This window comes from Anser cygnoides, chromosome 6 (assembly GCF_040182565.1).
Source record: "Anser cygnoides isolate HZ-2024a breed goose chromosome 6, Taihu_goose_T2T_genome, whole genome shotgun sequence".
Lineage (NCBI taxonomy): Eukaryota > Metazoa > Chordata > Aves > Anseriformes > Anatidae > Anser > Anser cygnoides.
This window is the reverse complement of record NC_089878.1, coordinates 37,960,001-37,975,775: the sequence shown is the minus strand read 5'-3', so window position 1 is coordinate 37,975,775 and position 15,775 is coordinate 37,960,001. Positions and strand designations below refer to the sequence as shown.

Genomic DNA, 15,775 nt, shown 5'->3' with positions numbered 1-15,775 from the left:
TACATGCCAAACTCCCACTAGCCTTAATGAATTACCTGCATAAATTCCCTTTCAATCGATAGTAGAATAGATCCTATTGTGTTATATTAATTATTTTGCACAGAACACTGACATTTTGGCATTAAAGCCTTTTTTTTTTTTTTAAGTTCCAATGAATATCTTAAGAAACTTCAAGCCTATTATTTATTTCACAGCCTTATTGTGAGAAAAATCCTGTATCTTTAGTCAGAAAAAAAAAAGAAAAGCACTGCAATTTACCCATTGATGACCTGGTTCTGGACATTAATGTGATAGGGCTCAATCACTCAAAATAGAAAAATAAATAAATAAATACATAAATAAATAAATAAAGGGGAGGGGGGTGAAAAAGCCCTTTTGTAATGAATTGAGCATTCTTAATTTTCAGCAACAAAAACCATTTGAGTTGAAAAGAACGCTCACCCCGAGCAATATTAAGAGGTTACAAAATCACATAAATTAACTCTGCCAGCGATATTTTGCTGAGGCTTGTGCGAGTGCAAACCAGAAGCAGGGCTCTCACATGGTCTTTATTAACCGAAGAGCACTTAGCAGTAACTGCCCTTCCCCGGGATGTGCTGTCCATATGCAGGCGTGCGCAGGGTGTGCATATGGCCAAACGCTGGGAGACGCGGAGGGGCTGGGGGGAGCTGCGAGGACGCGGAGAGTGGAAGTGAGAAGTGTTCGCTCTGTAGTCGTGGGCAAGTGCCCTACCCTCTTCATTCCTCACTTTCTCTGTCTACACAACCGGGATAATAAAACTTACTGACCTGAAAAAGGAAGTTCTGAGATTTAATTAATGTTTGAAAAGCTTTTGAGATCGTTTGATACTGAGTAATGTGGAGTGAACAATGGCAGCTCTTTGAAACAGGGGCTCTATCTCTCCGTATTTGTGTACTGCACCTAGCACAATGGTGCCGTACAGCCACAGAGTCAACCATATCATAAATATTTAAATTAAAACTATGTTAATTATTTTTATCGTTCTGTTATTTGCTGATACACCAGTGCAGTACATTTTGAAGCTTGGTAGCATTGAAAAGTACCAAGCGTAATTATTTGCCTGATTGTTATGAAAATCAGGGTTTATATTTTAAATACGGCTCGTGAAAATAGGAAGCACAGGTGAAAATGCACTTTTAAATCCTCATTATTCTTCTCTTTAAAGCCACTAAGCTGTAATGTACTCTTCAGGGAATGGGTGAACTTTGCAAACTCTCTTATTCCACAGGAAGGACAAGGCATGACTGCAGAAACCTCTGCAGCAGACACCTTCCCCCAGTGTGAACACAAAGAAAACGCATAAAGGTGCTCCAGGAAGACTGGATTTAATTTGTGCCTTTAATTCAATAATTGTTATTGCTCCTGTCCTGTGCACACTGGGGCTTGGTGCACGTTTGCTTGTGTCACTAATTCACAAGAGGAGAGCTTAGTAGACCACTATGCACTTCAGTAGAGAGAAACAGATTTCTCTCTTCTCTGTTCCCCCAGAATGAACCCCAGGAAGCTGCAGTAAATGGGACAAGTGTTGGCCTCAGTCCAGCCCCTTCCTGAAACTTTCCTATGGCTGAAACAGAGAAAAGCATGTGCGCAAGAGCATGTCTTAATATACGTTTGCCCTTCTCAAGCTAGAAAGTGATCAATTTGCTTCATGTAGATCTTTAAATGGCAGTCGGGGTGCCTGAGTGCCTCCCTTCCCTGGCCAGCCACCCGCTCGCTCTGCTGGAGGGACACTTCTCCTCTTCGCATTTCCAGTAGCTGCTCTCTAAGTGTGTGAACAAGGCTCAGCCTTTCTCCCTGTTGCTGTCCCGTTGCTGAAGAGCAAGAGCAGCTCATGAGCTGGCTGACTCTAAAGAAAGATCCAATTCAGGAAATAGTTTCAGGAAACATTCCTTGTTTCTCATGCCTTCTTTTAAGAACTTTGTCGTTCTGCACATGCCTGAATCTGGGCATTTTTCTTGGAGCAAATCTGAACGCCCATCGCACGCTTTGGGTTGTAGTCTCTCACAAGTTCTCTGAGGTTCCCCACATAGAAATCTGTTGCATAGACCTTCCATTCTGGGTCTTGCTTTTTCTCTTAAATAACTTCTACCTTGTTTATTTGTCTCCTGCTTCTATCTAATAAAAGGCTTTTACAGTTCTTAATGTAATCTGTTCTTCTGCCATGTGGAGGAAGGGTTCTCCCGAGCCTAGGTTTAACATATAAGACTGCTTGAAACTGCTGATATGACACATAGTTTAGTAAGTGAAAATCACATATGTTTGCTACAGCTTTCCTCCACCAACTTAAAAAAAAAAAAAAAAAAGTTTGCAGACATCCCCTGCTTAGCATTACTGGCTGCCATGCTATAACTTTATTTTCTGATTTACCCTCAGAACTCTGGGTACTGCTGCTGGACTTGTCATCACATTGTCATCGCTGCCTGGTGTGCGGGCTATTGTGGGCTTCTGTCTAAGCATGGCTTTTCTTTTTCTTCCCCAATCTTTAATAGGTAGAAATAAGTCTGCTTAGTTGCACGTAGCTTGCAAAAAAAGCCCGTGCTCTGCAGAATGAAGCTGCCATGTGTTGTGCGCTTTGAGGGGTGTGCGTGCGTCAGTCGTTCAGCTGGGATGCTTTCGCTGGTCATGGAGCAATGGACATGGGGGGAAGACAGCTAAAGCATGAGTCTTGCAATACTTACTGCTTTTGGTAGATAGCATATTGCGGTTAGTGGGTATATCTTGGATAATTAGTTCTGCTCTTGATGAGGAGCTTATTTGCAGCAAAGTGGATACGAGCAGTTACGAGTGATGAATTCTGGGGGGAAGGCAGTCAGAAAGGAAACCACCGTTCTCCCTCTGGAAGGGCAGAAAGCCTGGATGGCGTCTGAAAACGTCTTGCTGCACCGTATAGAGCACAGGAAAAATGGAGCAAGACAAAAATGGAGCTTCTTGGATTCAAAGGTGAATCAAAAGGAGTTGGCTTCTGCCCGGACAAGGCAGCCAGATAGGCCACAGTAACAGATCCACGTGATAGACCAAGAGGCAACTGCAGAGCTCCCCAGACAACTTGCCTGAAGTGCCTGCCAAGGAGGCAGATGCTGCTGCTGGAAGAATATCTTCCACAGTTGGGCATCTGGGTTCAGTGCTTTCCACGTAAGGGGGAGAGGCGGTAGCGTCAGGCTGGCCCCATCTTCCCGTTTAATTATTTCAACACCCATTTCATACTTTGGTAAATAACACGTATTATCCTGCTTTTGTGCGGGAAAATAATAAGCATGAGAGGGCCTTTTGCCTGCAGTGCATCCCCTTGCAGGGATGTCTACACGGATGGGTACGTGCGGACCTGAGCTTGGCTGCCCTGTGCTCCAGCCTGGTCAGATGTGAGACAGCTCGGGTCTGGGAGCCGCAGAGCTGCCTCGCGGTGGCACGGAGCTCAACCTAATAAGCAGAGCAGGCTGAGATTCATTAATTTAACATTAATAAGCACAGCTTATTAGCTCAGGCACAGCGCTGGATAATGCAGGCACACAGCTTCTGGAGCAGAGCTGCGGCCGCCTGCGCCAGCTCGGAGCACAGTGCAGGGGACACAGCCAGGGTGCCGGCAGCCTCCTCACCCCCACTGCCTCTTGCAGTGGGGATGGGGGAAAAAAGAGGATTTTGTGCTTCTGCAGAGGCCTCTGTTAAAAAAAAAAAAAAAAAAAAAACAGGAAAAAAAGACCATAAAAATAACAAAAAACAACCAGCATACCAAAAAAAAACCCACAAACCAAAACCAAAACCAAAAAACAGAAACAAAACACTAAACCCTCCAGGTTTTTTTTTTGACTGTACTGCTGGCTTATGTCAAGTATTTAATTCATTTAAACCCCTCGTGCCTCGGTTTCCCAATGGGTGTGTAACAGCTACCTGAAGATGCTGCTGTGAGCTGTGAAAGCAGGTAAGGCACTGATCATAAAATGGGAAAAGGAGGGAAAAGTCCTCCTTCTGGCTTGCTTGGATTATAGTTGTGTGAGTAAATTAGTGGGCACAAATACTGACTTATTGGGCAGGGGTGGGTTGCTCTCTGTTCACATTTGTGCACAGAGCCAGAGCAAGGTTTCTGCATCGTCTGATGGCCTGTGTGTGCCTGCAAAACGGGACCAGAACGGTCTGTCACTTTTATCTGGTAGCTGCGTTTAGCTCATTCGTAATAAGTAACAGGAGAGGCTCCAGTCCTGAGGAAGTGTGGCTCTGTTTTCACAAATGTATGCAACATAAAAATATGGACTACATACAGCGGGTAAATGCTGTCTAAACATCCGCAGGTAGAACAGGCTGTTTTCTGTAGCCCTTTATTTGAGAAAATCCTTACTCATTTTGTTTGTTTGTTTTCTTCTTTCATATATAAGCTATAATATTTGTTCAAATAGGTCGTCTTCAGGAAGAGGTATTAAAAACCTAATAGTTGGGCTTAATTAGTTTCAGCCTGACACAATTTGTTATGGTATTAGACTGGAAAGAGGTATGCAGTATATCTGTCCAGCCCCTTATTTTGTTTCTTCTGTTTATGTATTATATGATAGTGGAATAAATTTCATGAAAAGATTAATAGGGGACTTTTTTCATCAGATGCAAAATACTTAAAAGAACAGGTACTGCAACCCCGGGCTTTGCATTTAATCCCCCTCCTGTGGGCTGCATACACTGCGCTGCAACTTCTTGCAACTTCAGAGGGCTTGGTTCAAGACAGATACATGGCACTGGTGTTAATCCCTGCTGCCAGGCCTTTCTCACAGACTCTCTCATCAGCTGCTTTGTCTGGGTTTCTACAGAAGGACCCTTCTGAAGTGCGTTTCACATCGTTACGTGTGCTTGATCTGGACCCGCTCCTGCAGCCCGAAGCACTGCAGTGGGACCACGGCGCAGCCTCGCTGTACTCGGTGGTTTGGGGTAAATGCAGCATTCTGGGAGAAGGCTGCTGAAGTGTCCAAGAGGAAATACAGAAACAGCAGTAATATGCCTCCAATGCAACCAGTCTACTTTTTTTTTTTTTTTTCAAATATTTGGAATCGTGAAGTTGCTCTGATTTCGACTGGGCAAGCCCCCTGGTTGAAGGCGGTGGCCCAAGGTGCAGGTCTGTGGTGAGGCTGGCACACAGGGCACATTGGCACCCCTCTTCTCCCTAGGAAAAGACTCCCCAGAAATCTCCTTAACATTGATCTAGTTCTCCATTTTGTCATCTCTGCCAGATAATTTTGTTTCTTAGGTTAATTTAAACAAATGCGCATTGCCTGTAGTTTTATAATGTAAACATTTTGTGACTAATAACTATGCATGTATGCTTCTTTATTCTCTTTTATGGAGCCATGGGGCCATTCAGACTGGTCCCTGGCTTCCCCCTACCAAGTTCAAGATAACGTACCAGCTTTTCCCTGTTTCTTGGTGTTTACAGTATCTATTCTACTGCTGCTTCCATACTGACAGAGCAAAGTCCTGTCCTTCCCTGGGGATGTGTTGGTGTGACACAGAAGGCCGACCTTCTTCAGAGAGACTTAGAAGATTGCACCCGTAATGCTCAGACCTCCAAATGGCTTAACTATCACATCTTCCTGCCCTACATCACTCCGTGCCACTGTGTTGCATCCGTACACCCCTGGCTTCACCATGCTTTCTGCAGTGACACTTGGTAAGCACACACACGGTTATTTATACAGTACAGCCATCCTCCCACCACTTCTACAGAGTTGTAGTGAATCCAGGTATTGTGAATATATGTATGACAAACTATTGCTATTTATTATCTGTATTTTTCCCCAAAAAACACCAGTCCTGGTCCAATTTTCCTTGTTGTTCTATACATACACAGCAGGAAACAATTGCTGTCCCAAACAGATTATGCTTAAAAAAGCCAAGGCAGACAAAGGAAGCATTATCATCATTTTGTAAACAAGGAACCAAGGCACAGAGAGATTAAATGATTTACCCAAGGTCACACCGAACATCCGGTCAAAGCCAAGAACAGAACCCAGGTCTCCAGAGTCTCAATCAAGTGATTTAACTATAAGATCAAAGACTTATTGTGTATACCTGATATCTTTCCCCTAAGACACGGTAACAAAACTTTCTTCAGGTTAGGATCAATGGCACATATGGTGCAGTAAATTTTGTATATGGCACAGGTCTTCTGCCACTGTGTACCCACTTCTTGCACTCAGGTTCTTCCCAGGAAATAATTTCCCTTATTATTCCTCCATTGACAGTAATAAATTTTCATCTTTCTCTAGATAACCCACTAAAGGAGAGGATGCATGCGCAGGGTACATCAGAGGAATACATAGAAAACTGTTTTTCTGCAAGGGCAAACTCAGTGCTTCTAGGGACTGTTTAAAATCCTTCCGTGCTTAATTAAACGGGGACATTCCCACAGCTATATGGACTTCATTTTGCCTTTTCAACTGGAAGCTGCACAACAAGATAAAGGATCTACATCTATTATGTGTACATGTCAGGAGAATGCAGCAAAAATGGTCAGTATAAAGGCATCATTCATTATAAGCTTGGAGTAGTCTTTTATTTGGAATCATTAATATCCATTCATTATATCATTCCTGGGATGAAATACTTCTCTGTGTACAGGGACTGCATGGGGCCCTCAGTCCTGCCTAGCCCCTTCAATTTTAAGGGTTGTTTGGCTGAAAAGTGGCTGTGCCAAAATGGCAGTAGTTATTCTCAACAGCAGGACAGCCAAGAGGGGAGGAACAGCAGCACCCTTCACTTCATGTGCCCCCATCTTGTGGTCTGCCACTTCTGCACAGCCGTTCGGCAAGCAGCACAGCTCCAGGTTTGTTCCTGAGTGAGCACGCGGTCTACGTGCTGTTTAATGGCAATGCCACGAAACAGGAGAAGAAAACCCAAGGTGAACATAAGACTGTGGGTTGACTTTGTGGGCTGACACGTCTTACGAACTCAGCTCAAGGAGTGTGGAAACCACAGAGGGGTTATAAGGTGGATCTGCACGGTGTCATTTCTCTGCCTCTGTTGTGCCTCAGGAGCATTAGGAGACACATCACTATTTTTTAGATGTTCTGTGTTGTCTTAAGCTTCCTCAGGAGGTACAAGAGCTTGTAATGTATTTTCTTAGGTAAGTATTTTTCTGTCACTACATGCCTCAGCATATCATGAGAACCATAATGCAAATTGAGCGTTATAGATCTAGGTGGTGAAACATGGTGATCCAAAAGTCTGTGGCTGGAGAAAGTCAAACTGGAACACTGTAACATGCTGAATTTGCCACTTCAATATACTTGTTCATGGGTAATCCTGATAATGCCTAACTGCAGCAAAGGAAACATAACTGTTCCATGTTCTAGCAGAGGAAAAATTTGGGCTTTCGCTTGGAGACACTGATTTCTTGAGCAGAAATAGGATATGCATAGATGTCATAAATCATGCTTCATTTTGCCAAAGAATGTAATTATCTTTGGTATTTTGGATGACATTTGCAGTAAGATTTGGACACCACACACACATTCCTTTTAAAATTATCAATTATTTCATACTGGAGTTCTACTTACTTCTTTAGATGCTCGAAGAGGATTTTCATTGTGTCATAGTTTGGCCTAGGGAGCTTTTTTACCAAGGTCCTTATGGCTTTAATGCGAGTGGCATTGTCTGGGATTTCTAAAGGGAAAAAAAAAAAAAAAAAAAGAGAAAAAATATTTTTAGTGCCATATTAGGATATTATTTTGCCCAGTACTCTACCTGGTATCTTAACAAAAAAAGCCATCATTAATACATGGTTAAAAACAAAATGTATCATACCTTCAAGGTATACCTATAAGTCTTCTTAATAGAGAGCATGAGTAACTTACAATGATGAAAAAAATCTCTCTGATTCTTCAGGAAGCATTTTCTGGTTCACAGAATTATATTTTTATGCTTTTCATTTATTTTATTAGACCATTGAACTGTCATCCTAAGCTTTAAGACCCCCAAGTAGTAAGAGACTCATATCTTAAATGGAATTTCACTTCGGAATTACATTCATCCAATGAACCAACTTCTGTGCTGGATGCTCTTCCTATGTACTTCTTGTTGTCCTTTATTGTACATTTTACCCTATCAGATTGAGAACACAAAATGTTTTCCTATTCTTTTTACTCATGTTTTCTGGTGATCAATTCTTTCAAAAAGCTATTCCCGTGCAGTTATTTTCTAATACCTGCAGCATCCCACAGCTGTAATTTCTATAGGAAACTATTTGTATTTCAAAGTTGCAATTAGTAATAAGAGAATGCAGAACTAAGGGCTTTAAACTGTCTTTTGAGGTGATAAGTACATTGCTATCCTTTTTGTTAAGATAAACCTTCCTGCTTTTGCATGATTCATAGTTTTGGGGAAAAGGTTTGACTGATTTTTGCATTGATTCATATAAGATGTTGCAACTAAAGCAAATTCATGTACAACTGTCCTTTCATTTAGCGACAGATTAGATAAGGTGCCAGTAGGTCTGATGTAGGGAAAACATCTTGCTTGTTACATGCCCTAGATAACCTGAGTATTCTCTTCTGAATTTATAATCTGTGATTTAATTATCACCTATCATTCATTGTATATGTTGCTTTTTAATATTCTTATTACCCTAGCACTACCCTAGGACTGAATCCCTGGTTCAGTAGGTGCTGCATAAGCATACATGGTGATTAGTGTCCTGATGCAAAGATTCCCACTCCACCCCACCCCCCTAAAAAAAAATATAAAAAAAATCAAAAATTTCCTGCACTTGAACTGAATTTAAAAGCCAAAATTATTAATGGGATTACATTCTTTCTTTCCTCAGCACATATTCTTATTTCCTGTTGGGAATAACACTTCCTACATGCAGATATACATAGATATTATCTATCATTTAAAGATTTATGTATATGAATACAAGAGACAGAAGCTCCAGGTAGTCAATGCGTGAACTTTGCATGAGTTTTATTTTCCAGTTAAAAATAAAAAAATAAAAATCTTTCACATGGATCTAGTTTATAGAAAGTCACGCAATTGACAGTAGTTGTGATGAAGTTACACGCAAATGAAGAATACAATGTCTGTGTATTTTACTTTTGCTCTGGCTTGACATATAGAGAGCCTCAACTTCTGAACGGCACAAGACCCAACAGTCTTGAAACCCAGTCATCCCTTGATTTTTCTGCCACAAGCCATTAGTACTGGTTATTTTTGTCCTATGGGCAATCTGTCCAGTGGAAATATGACTGAAACTGCAAATTAAAATGATCCGAAATGTGCAGAAGTGAATTTATTGTAAGAAATGAGGACAAATTCTGACGGCGCTTTACTTGTGTGGCATGGTGTGTGCACATGCTGTGATATTACTAGAAAAGTTATATTTAGACTGGGGCTGCCTTGGCTGTTGCTGACTGCAACTTTTCAAATAAAGCTACTCAACTTATTTTTAATTCATATTTATTTTTTTTCATTCATGAAAGTTCAATGGACTTCAGTAAGACTGAAACACTGCTGTTGAGAAAAACTCAACAGAAGGAAATCATAGGATCATAGACCCATAGAATGATGGCTTGGGTTGGCCTTAAAGACCATCCAGTTCCACCTCCGATGCCATGGGTGAGGATGTCACGCACTAGACCAGGTTGCTGTTTGTCCATTACAGAAGAGTTGTGTGGAAATTTAATACAGTAAAAGTTTATCATGCTCTTTTGAAGGAAGTGTCTCTGCTCACTATGCCAATTAACAAAGATATCAGCTTGGTAATTACCTTCCCAACAGAATCTCATTAGATATAATTGTAAAAGAAATAAAAAAAGAACAGTATTAATTTACGAAGAAATTATTTAGTGAAAGAATGCCAGGGATATATAACTTCATTTTAGGGCCCAATGTACCAAAGCCACAGGTACTGACATAGAGGAGAAGAGAGGTTTAGCTAGGTGCTAAAGTACAAAATCCACAGAAATCTCACATAAAATTATTTTGTGAATCAGCCTATTTGTTAATTGTTAGTCTATTGTAAAAGAAGAAAAACAGGCAACATGTGGTAACTTTAGTCAGCATTTCTGAACTGGGAGTGATAAACACCTCTGCCTGGCTCTGGCATTTATCAGTACTGAGATATTATTACCACATCGAGTCACAGCATGGTTACTGTTATCATCAAAAAAAAAAAAAAAAAAAAAAAAAAGAGCCAGCTAATCTTAATGGTTTGTAAAGCCGTTACCTGCACTGGTCTGACATTTATCATGATCATTTTACCACATGAGTCCTACATTGCAAAGGTATTTTATCTGGAAGGGACATCACTATGAATTATTATTTGCAGCTAGGTAGAAAATTGTATGTTGTAGATACCTTTTCTCATTATAAATCACAGTCACATTTCACCATTTCCCACACAAAGCTGCTGAGCCCAGGCTTTTTGCCATAACACTTATTCTCGCTCCCTTTTATAGTTCCATGAAAATATTGGGTACTCTTTCATTAAAATGGTTGATATTGTTGTGTTATTTTTTTTCCTCTTTTTTTTTTTTTTTAAAAAAAAAAAAAAAGCTATATACAGTTGATTTTCTTTTAGTATAAAAGAATTTGTTTTTCCACTTGAGAAAGTGAAGAGGATAAACTGTTCATTTTTTTATTAAAGATTACTCTCGCTTCAGTTTTAGTGGCTGGGCTTGTCTTTACTCTTGACCTTGTTGATGGAATATTTAACAGATCAGATGCAAGATCTTATGTTTCAGTTGCAATACCTATGCATTTGCTTTCCTTCTGTAAAGCCTTGAGTCCCAATTTCATAGAAATTTTCTCCTTTCAGATTCCTAAGTAGGAATATTTTTTTTCCTGCGGTTGTCTCTTTACCATGCTCAAATAGAGGGAGAAAATCTTTAAACATGGGTTTGTATAAATAGCCATGGAGAAGGTATCACCCTCTGTGCTATGTTCAGAAGCCTAGCACTGCACAGTGCAAAGACAGGAAAACACTCTGAACAGCTCTTAAATTTTCCTGCTAAGTCTAGGAAATGGAAGAGACCAATTCTGATAAAGTGAAATAATATTATATTTCATCTTGCTCTTTTATTGTGAAAATTGATGAAAATATCTGAAGAAGATTCCTATTTTGGAAAGTTAGACTCTTTCCCTGTGAAGATTTCAAAAGGAAAAATGTAGTCATAATCACATTTATAAAAGGAAGAATGAGAGGACATTTAATCCTTTTTGCATTTTTTGGGCAAAATATGAAAGATGTAGGTGATAATTTCAGCAGATCAAGATACTCTGAAGTGAATCGCAGATGGTATTCTATGTAATATTTTCATAGAATGTATATTTAGAATTTGGGTTACTGTCTTTAAAAATAGGGCTGGCTCCCTTTAACAGAGCAACACGGTGGAGATGCTCTCTTGTTTACATTTAAATGAAGAATGCATTGAAAAAACACTTAATATTATATAAGCGCTTTTGCAAATGAGCTTTGGATAAACATTTGAGCATAGAAGAAAACATGACGTGTCTGTAACATTAACAGTGGCTGGGTAAAAATGAATGAAGAAAGTAACCTTTAGCACTCATGTCCATAAAGAATACTTAAGCAAATCCCACTGAATCTTTCTTTTAATCATTAATTTTAAATGGACGTAGATGTTTACAACAAGCCACTTTGTTTCAGAACAGGAAGTCCAAGGTTTATCTCCAATAACTCACGTTAGCTCGGAAGGGATGTATGTCTCTAACCTGACATGCATTCATTATTTTGTAAGGTACTGGAGGCTGACCCGTGACCCTCCTCAGACCTGCTGCATTATTCATGTCTGACTTACTTTGTATAGTTTTACTATAGTTCCCATTTCCCTTTACCAGGCATTTCAGCTGCTTGCGCATGTTTAGTGTTAAATGGCATTTATGGCTCACATTAATGCCTAATTTTATCACGAGCCATGGTTTCTTTTTATGCTGTCAAGCCTCACATCTGAACTGCTGAAAAAAACAATGATTTATGATTCTGCATAAAATATCAAACTATTGATCTCTCACCTAATCTATTTTTGGTTTTAATAGTATGGTTTTCTTGTTTTCTTACACGGCTCTTCTCACCTTGTTTTGCATTTTTGGATAAGATTTCTGCTGTGGTTAAAACGTCATACACTGTTGCTACAGCAAAAAGCTGTCTGCCAAGAGTTTTTCCAACATTTCACGACTGATTCAGCTACCGAGAAAAAGACAGGCCTTGTTTGGGGCTTTTTTGGTTTCTTTCTTTCTTTCTTTCTCGCTCTTTTTTATTTTTTTAATCGGAACTGAGTGGGTTAGGTGGATTTTCGAGTGCTAATGAAATTGTGAGACTTATGGCGCTGGCTACAGCCAGCCGTAGTGTGGGCAGACGCTCTGTGAGCTTCCCCACTGTGCTGCTGTGCAAGCATCCCCGCTGTTATGTTTGCTATAGTTTTAATGTCTGTGAAAAATTCCTGATGCAACTAAATTATGTTCTGCCCTCTTGTTTGTATAAATAAACACCCGACTTAGCCAATTCATCTCGCTCCTGCCCATTTTAGAAGCTGGCCCTGTCACACAATGCTTAACCGTAGTCCTTCATAGCTTTGGTGTTATCAGGAAATGAAAATTTACTTAAAAACTCTGCTTTCATTTGCTAAGTCTTCATATTCTGGAAGTCATGCTGGGTAAAATACACGGATTTTTATGTGCGTGTATATATATATATATACGTATATATAAATTATCCGTATCACTTTCAATGTCAAGATATTTTAATGTTACTGTATGCAACATAAAAGTCCCAATTTTAATCACTTGCAGTACACTGGCAATTGTCTCGTGAAGATACGTTGTAAAATATTTTCTTGCTTTAAAAAAAAATCTATAAAAAGTATTCAAACTAACTAATGTTTGCTATAAGGAAAATAACCAATTTGTGATCCAAATTGATTTTACTTTTGATTAATGCCTCAGAAATAGATGTTGCAAAAGAAAATGAGAATTGCACGAAACCTCTCTATATGGGCAATTGATAAATTCATCCTATGCCATATAAAGTGGAATTTGCAATGAATATTCATACAACTTTTGCAATCCATTAGCAAGACCCCGGACAATGAGTCTGCAACTCAGTCCCATTTAACAAAAATATATGTGGAATTAATGGGAAAAAGCAGCACTTAAAAAAGTTAAACTTTAATGGCTCAAACTCCAGGTGCTGGAGTTTGAGGGAAATAACCAATAATAGTCATTTTTTACATATTTGATGGGACTGATTATGCAATGTGCAACTCTAAATGGCTTATAGCACATTGTAGCATGGTTCCATCCCATTGGCTACAGTAGGGTGCAGGCAGATGGATGACAGTGACAAGGAGAGAAGTGCTTTTGCTTAGCCGTGCGTTAAGATGCCATCCAGAAGCTCTGTGCACTGCAGACACTTCATTAGGATGCCAGGATAATGGTAAACTACCACTCAGAGTGACACCCCATTTCCTGCTTACTGAGCTCTCCAACCTCGGCAGATGTCAACAATCTCACAGTGCTACAGAGCAGACCTAACTTTCCAGGCACTTTGACTCCAATTTTTTTCCCTTAACAGTGCCATACATTACATGCAATATGTAACAGCAAGTACCAAACAGAAAACAAAATTTGCTGCCCTAATTATAACAAAGCGGCATCTGACTTAGGTACTGCATGCCCGGCGTACATACAACCAGTTAGGCAGCATAAAAGAGGAATGATCTTTGTCAGTCAATTTTGGGAGGTTAATTAGACTTAGGACTTTGATGGCTAATGGCTCATCTGATCCCAACTGGAATGATCGTGCTTCGCTGCTAACTTCTACCAAGCGTCGGAAAAAATGTGCCGAGCTCTTTCCTGGTATTTCGCCGTGCGTGGGGTTTTCTGCACAGAAAGAGCAGACTTGAGCATCTGGCCGGTGTGATATTTTCTCTGCAAATGCACAACTCGAGGCCGTAACGCACCTCCCCAGCAGCAGTTAGAGCCAGCAGAGAGACGGCACTGCGATGCTTAACCTGCGCTCCTTTCCAGGGAAACACAAATAGTTGCTCACACTTTTAAAAATTGCCTTCAGATACAGAAACAGCAGCTGTAAGGTCACAAATCCTAATTTAATTTAATTTCTTGAACCGATTGGGGCGTCTTTATGTATGTTTTTGAAATTTGGAATCCTGTTTATTTTGTATGCAGGTTTTTCACCCCTTCTTTTGGCAATGGGTGCTCTAAAAAAGGTGCTCAGCCCTACCACAGCGATGGCCCATCACTAATTCTTAGGTTGCACAGCGGGGTGGAAGCATGGCAAGGCACCATGTTGAAGATGGGCTTAGGTTGGGGTCCCTTGGTCCTTGCCCCTGCCTGTTGGGGACCTAGCAATGGTCAGCGATTCCGGACAGAGAGAAACTGGAGCAGGCTGGAGGGATGCATGGGGACGGGGGAGCAGTGCCTTTCACCCGTCTCATCTCGCACAAAAATTGAGATGCTGAGTGGGAACCTCCGCAGAATGATCGCAAGGACGGGGCCTTATCCTGTAATATTTATTCAGCTGTTGTTCATTTTCCCTGGGCAGAATTCCCACCGACTGCACTCCCACTTTGCTCCCTGTGACCGGTGCCTTTGGCACCGCCAGCGAGAGGTGGGATCGGGCCCTCGTCAGCACTCCAGGAGGGATCCCCCAGACAGTGAAAACCAGGGATGCGTGTTAGGTGGCTAAGGTGTAAAATGCTATGCTTAAAAGGCGACTTCTAAAATATGCTGAGAATAATTTTGTGAATATTCATTCCGGTATTTTTGCTCCACTCTGCCTAACCTCTGGTATATTAACCTCCAGCAAAAGAGGGAAGCACGGAAGTTCATTTCTCAGATGACCCATATGAAGGGGTTAAAAGGATTCAATATTTTTAGTAATCAAAGAAAAGCATACATTTTATTCTTCCCTTTTCTTTTTTTTTCTCTCCTTCTAACAGAAAAAAAAAAGTAAACAGCATCTCCCCAAGGGAGATTTAGATTTGAAGACTGTTCATTATATCATTTGAATAAGACTAGACCTGGCCTTTTGACTTTGAACCACTACCAAATTTCAGGCTGTGAGGAAATTGTTCTACATTTCCTGACAAATTGAGTTAAGCAGACATTAAGTGGGCTTTAAGAAAACAAATGGCCATCTTTATCACAGGTGGACACTGATGGCTTAATGGGGCCTGGGCTGATTGTATCACTTCTAATGGCTTGACGGGAAGCATTAGGGTTTTTGCATAAAGAACTGGCATTGCGAACCCTGCTAACACAGACCTGTCAAGCGTTCTGTATCCCTTTGTGCATGGAAGCAGATGTTTGTATGTATACTATGAACTGGCATTAGAGCAAGCGACAGATGCCTGTATGAATGCCAGGTTTGTGAATTTTTACAGCAGGAGCATGTTCTGAGGAAGTGCAGCCCTGCCCTCTATCATAGGTAATTCCCAGTGGAACTTGCTAAATCCCAGCTATGTTTTCATTATTTGGTTTTCCTAGCAACTGGATGAATGTGTCTGTCCTGAAAATGCAAGATGAGAACGCTACCAAATTCTTACAAATTTGCAGCATCAAGGCTGTTTTGAAGTTATTATTTTCTGCAATTTCCTTCGCACCGTGTAATCTAAACCAACCTTTCTCTGAGGAGAAAGTGGTATTATGGCTATATAATTAAAACTTGCATTAATGCTAGCTGGTGAACTGTTCTCTCCCCCCTCCCCGGAAAAAAAAAAAAAAAAAAAAGAAATGCTGAATT

General features: G+C 40.5%; 2 protein-coding genes across 8 annotated transcripts in view; one reads left to right on the top strand and one right to left on the bottom strand.

Annotated features, from left to right (window-relative positions):
• The window catches only part of GTDC1 (glycosyltransferase like domain containing 1), a 298,807-nt gene extending 291,234 nt beyond the window's left edge, over positions 1–7,573 (top strand). Inside the window, exons 12-13 of the transcript XR_010832432.1 lie at positions 5,432–5,665; positions 6,264–7,573. The gene's annotated coding sequence lies outside the window, so the exon portion shown is untranslated. The remainder of the gene's footprint in view (positions 1–5,431; positions 5,666–6,263) is intronic.
• The window catches only part of ARHGAP15 (Rho GTPase activating protein 15), a 331,319-nt gene that overhangs the window by 16,136 nt on the left and 299,408 nt on the right, over positions 1–15,775 (bottom strand). For all 7 annotated transcript variants that reach the window (XM_013189194.3, XM_066999696.1, XM_013189193.3 and 4 more), the window contains one exon: positions 7,554–7,659. In XM_013189194.3, coding sequence (XP_013044648.1) covers positions 7,554–7,659 — 106 coding nt within the window. The remainder of the gene's footprint in view (positions 1–7,553; positions 7,660–15,775) is intronic.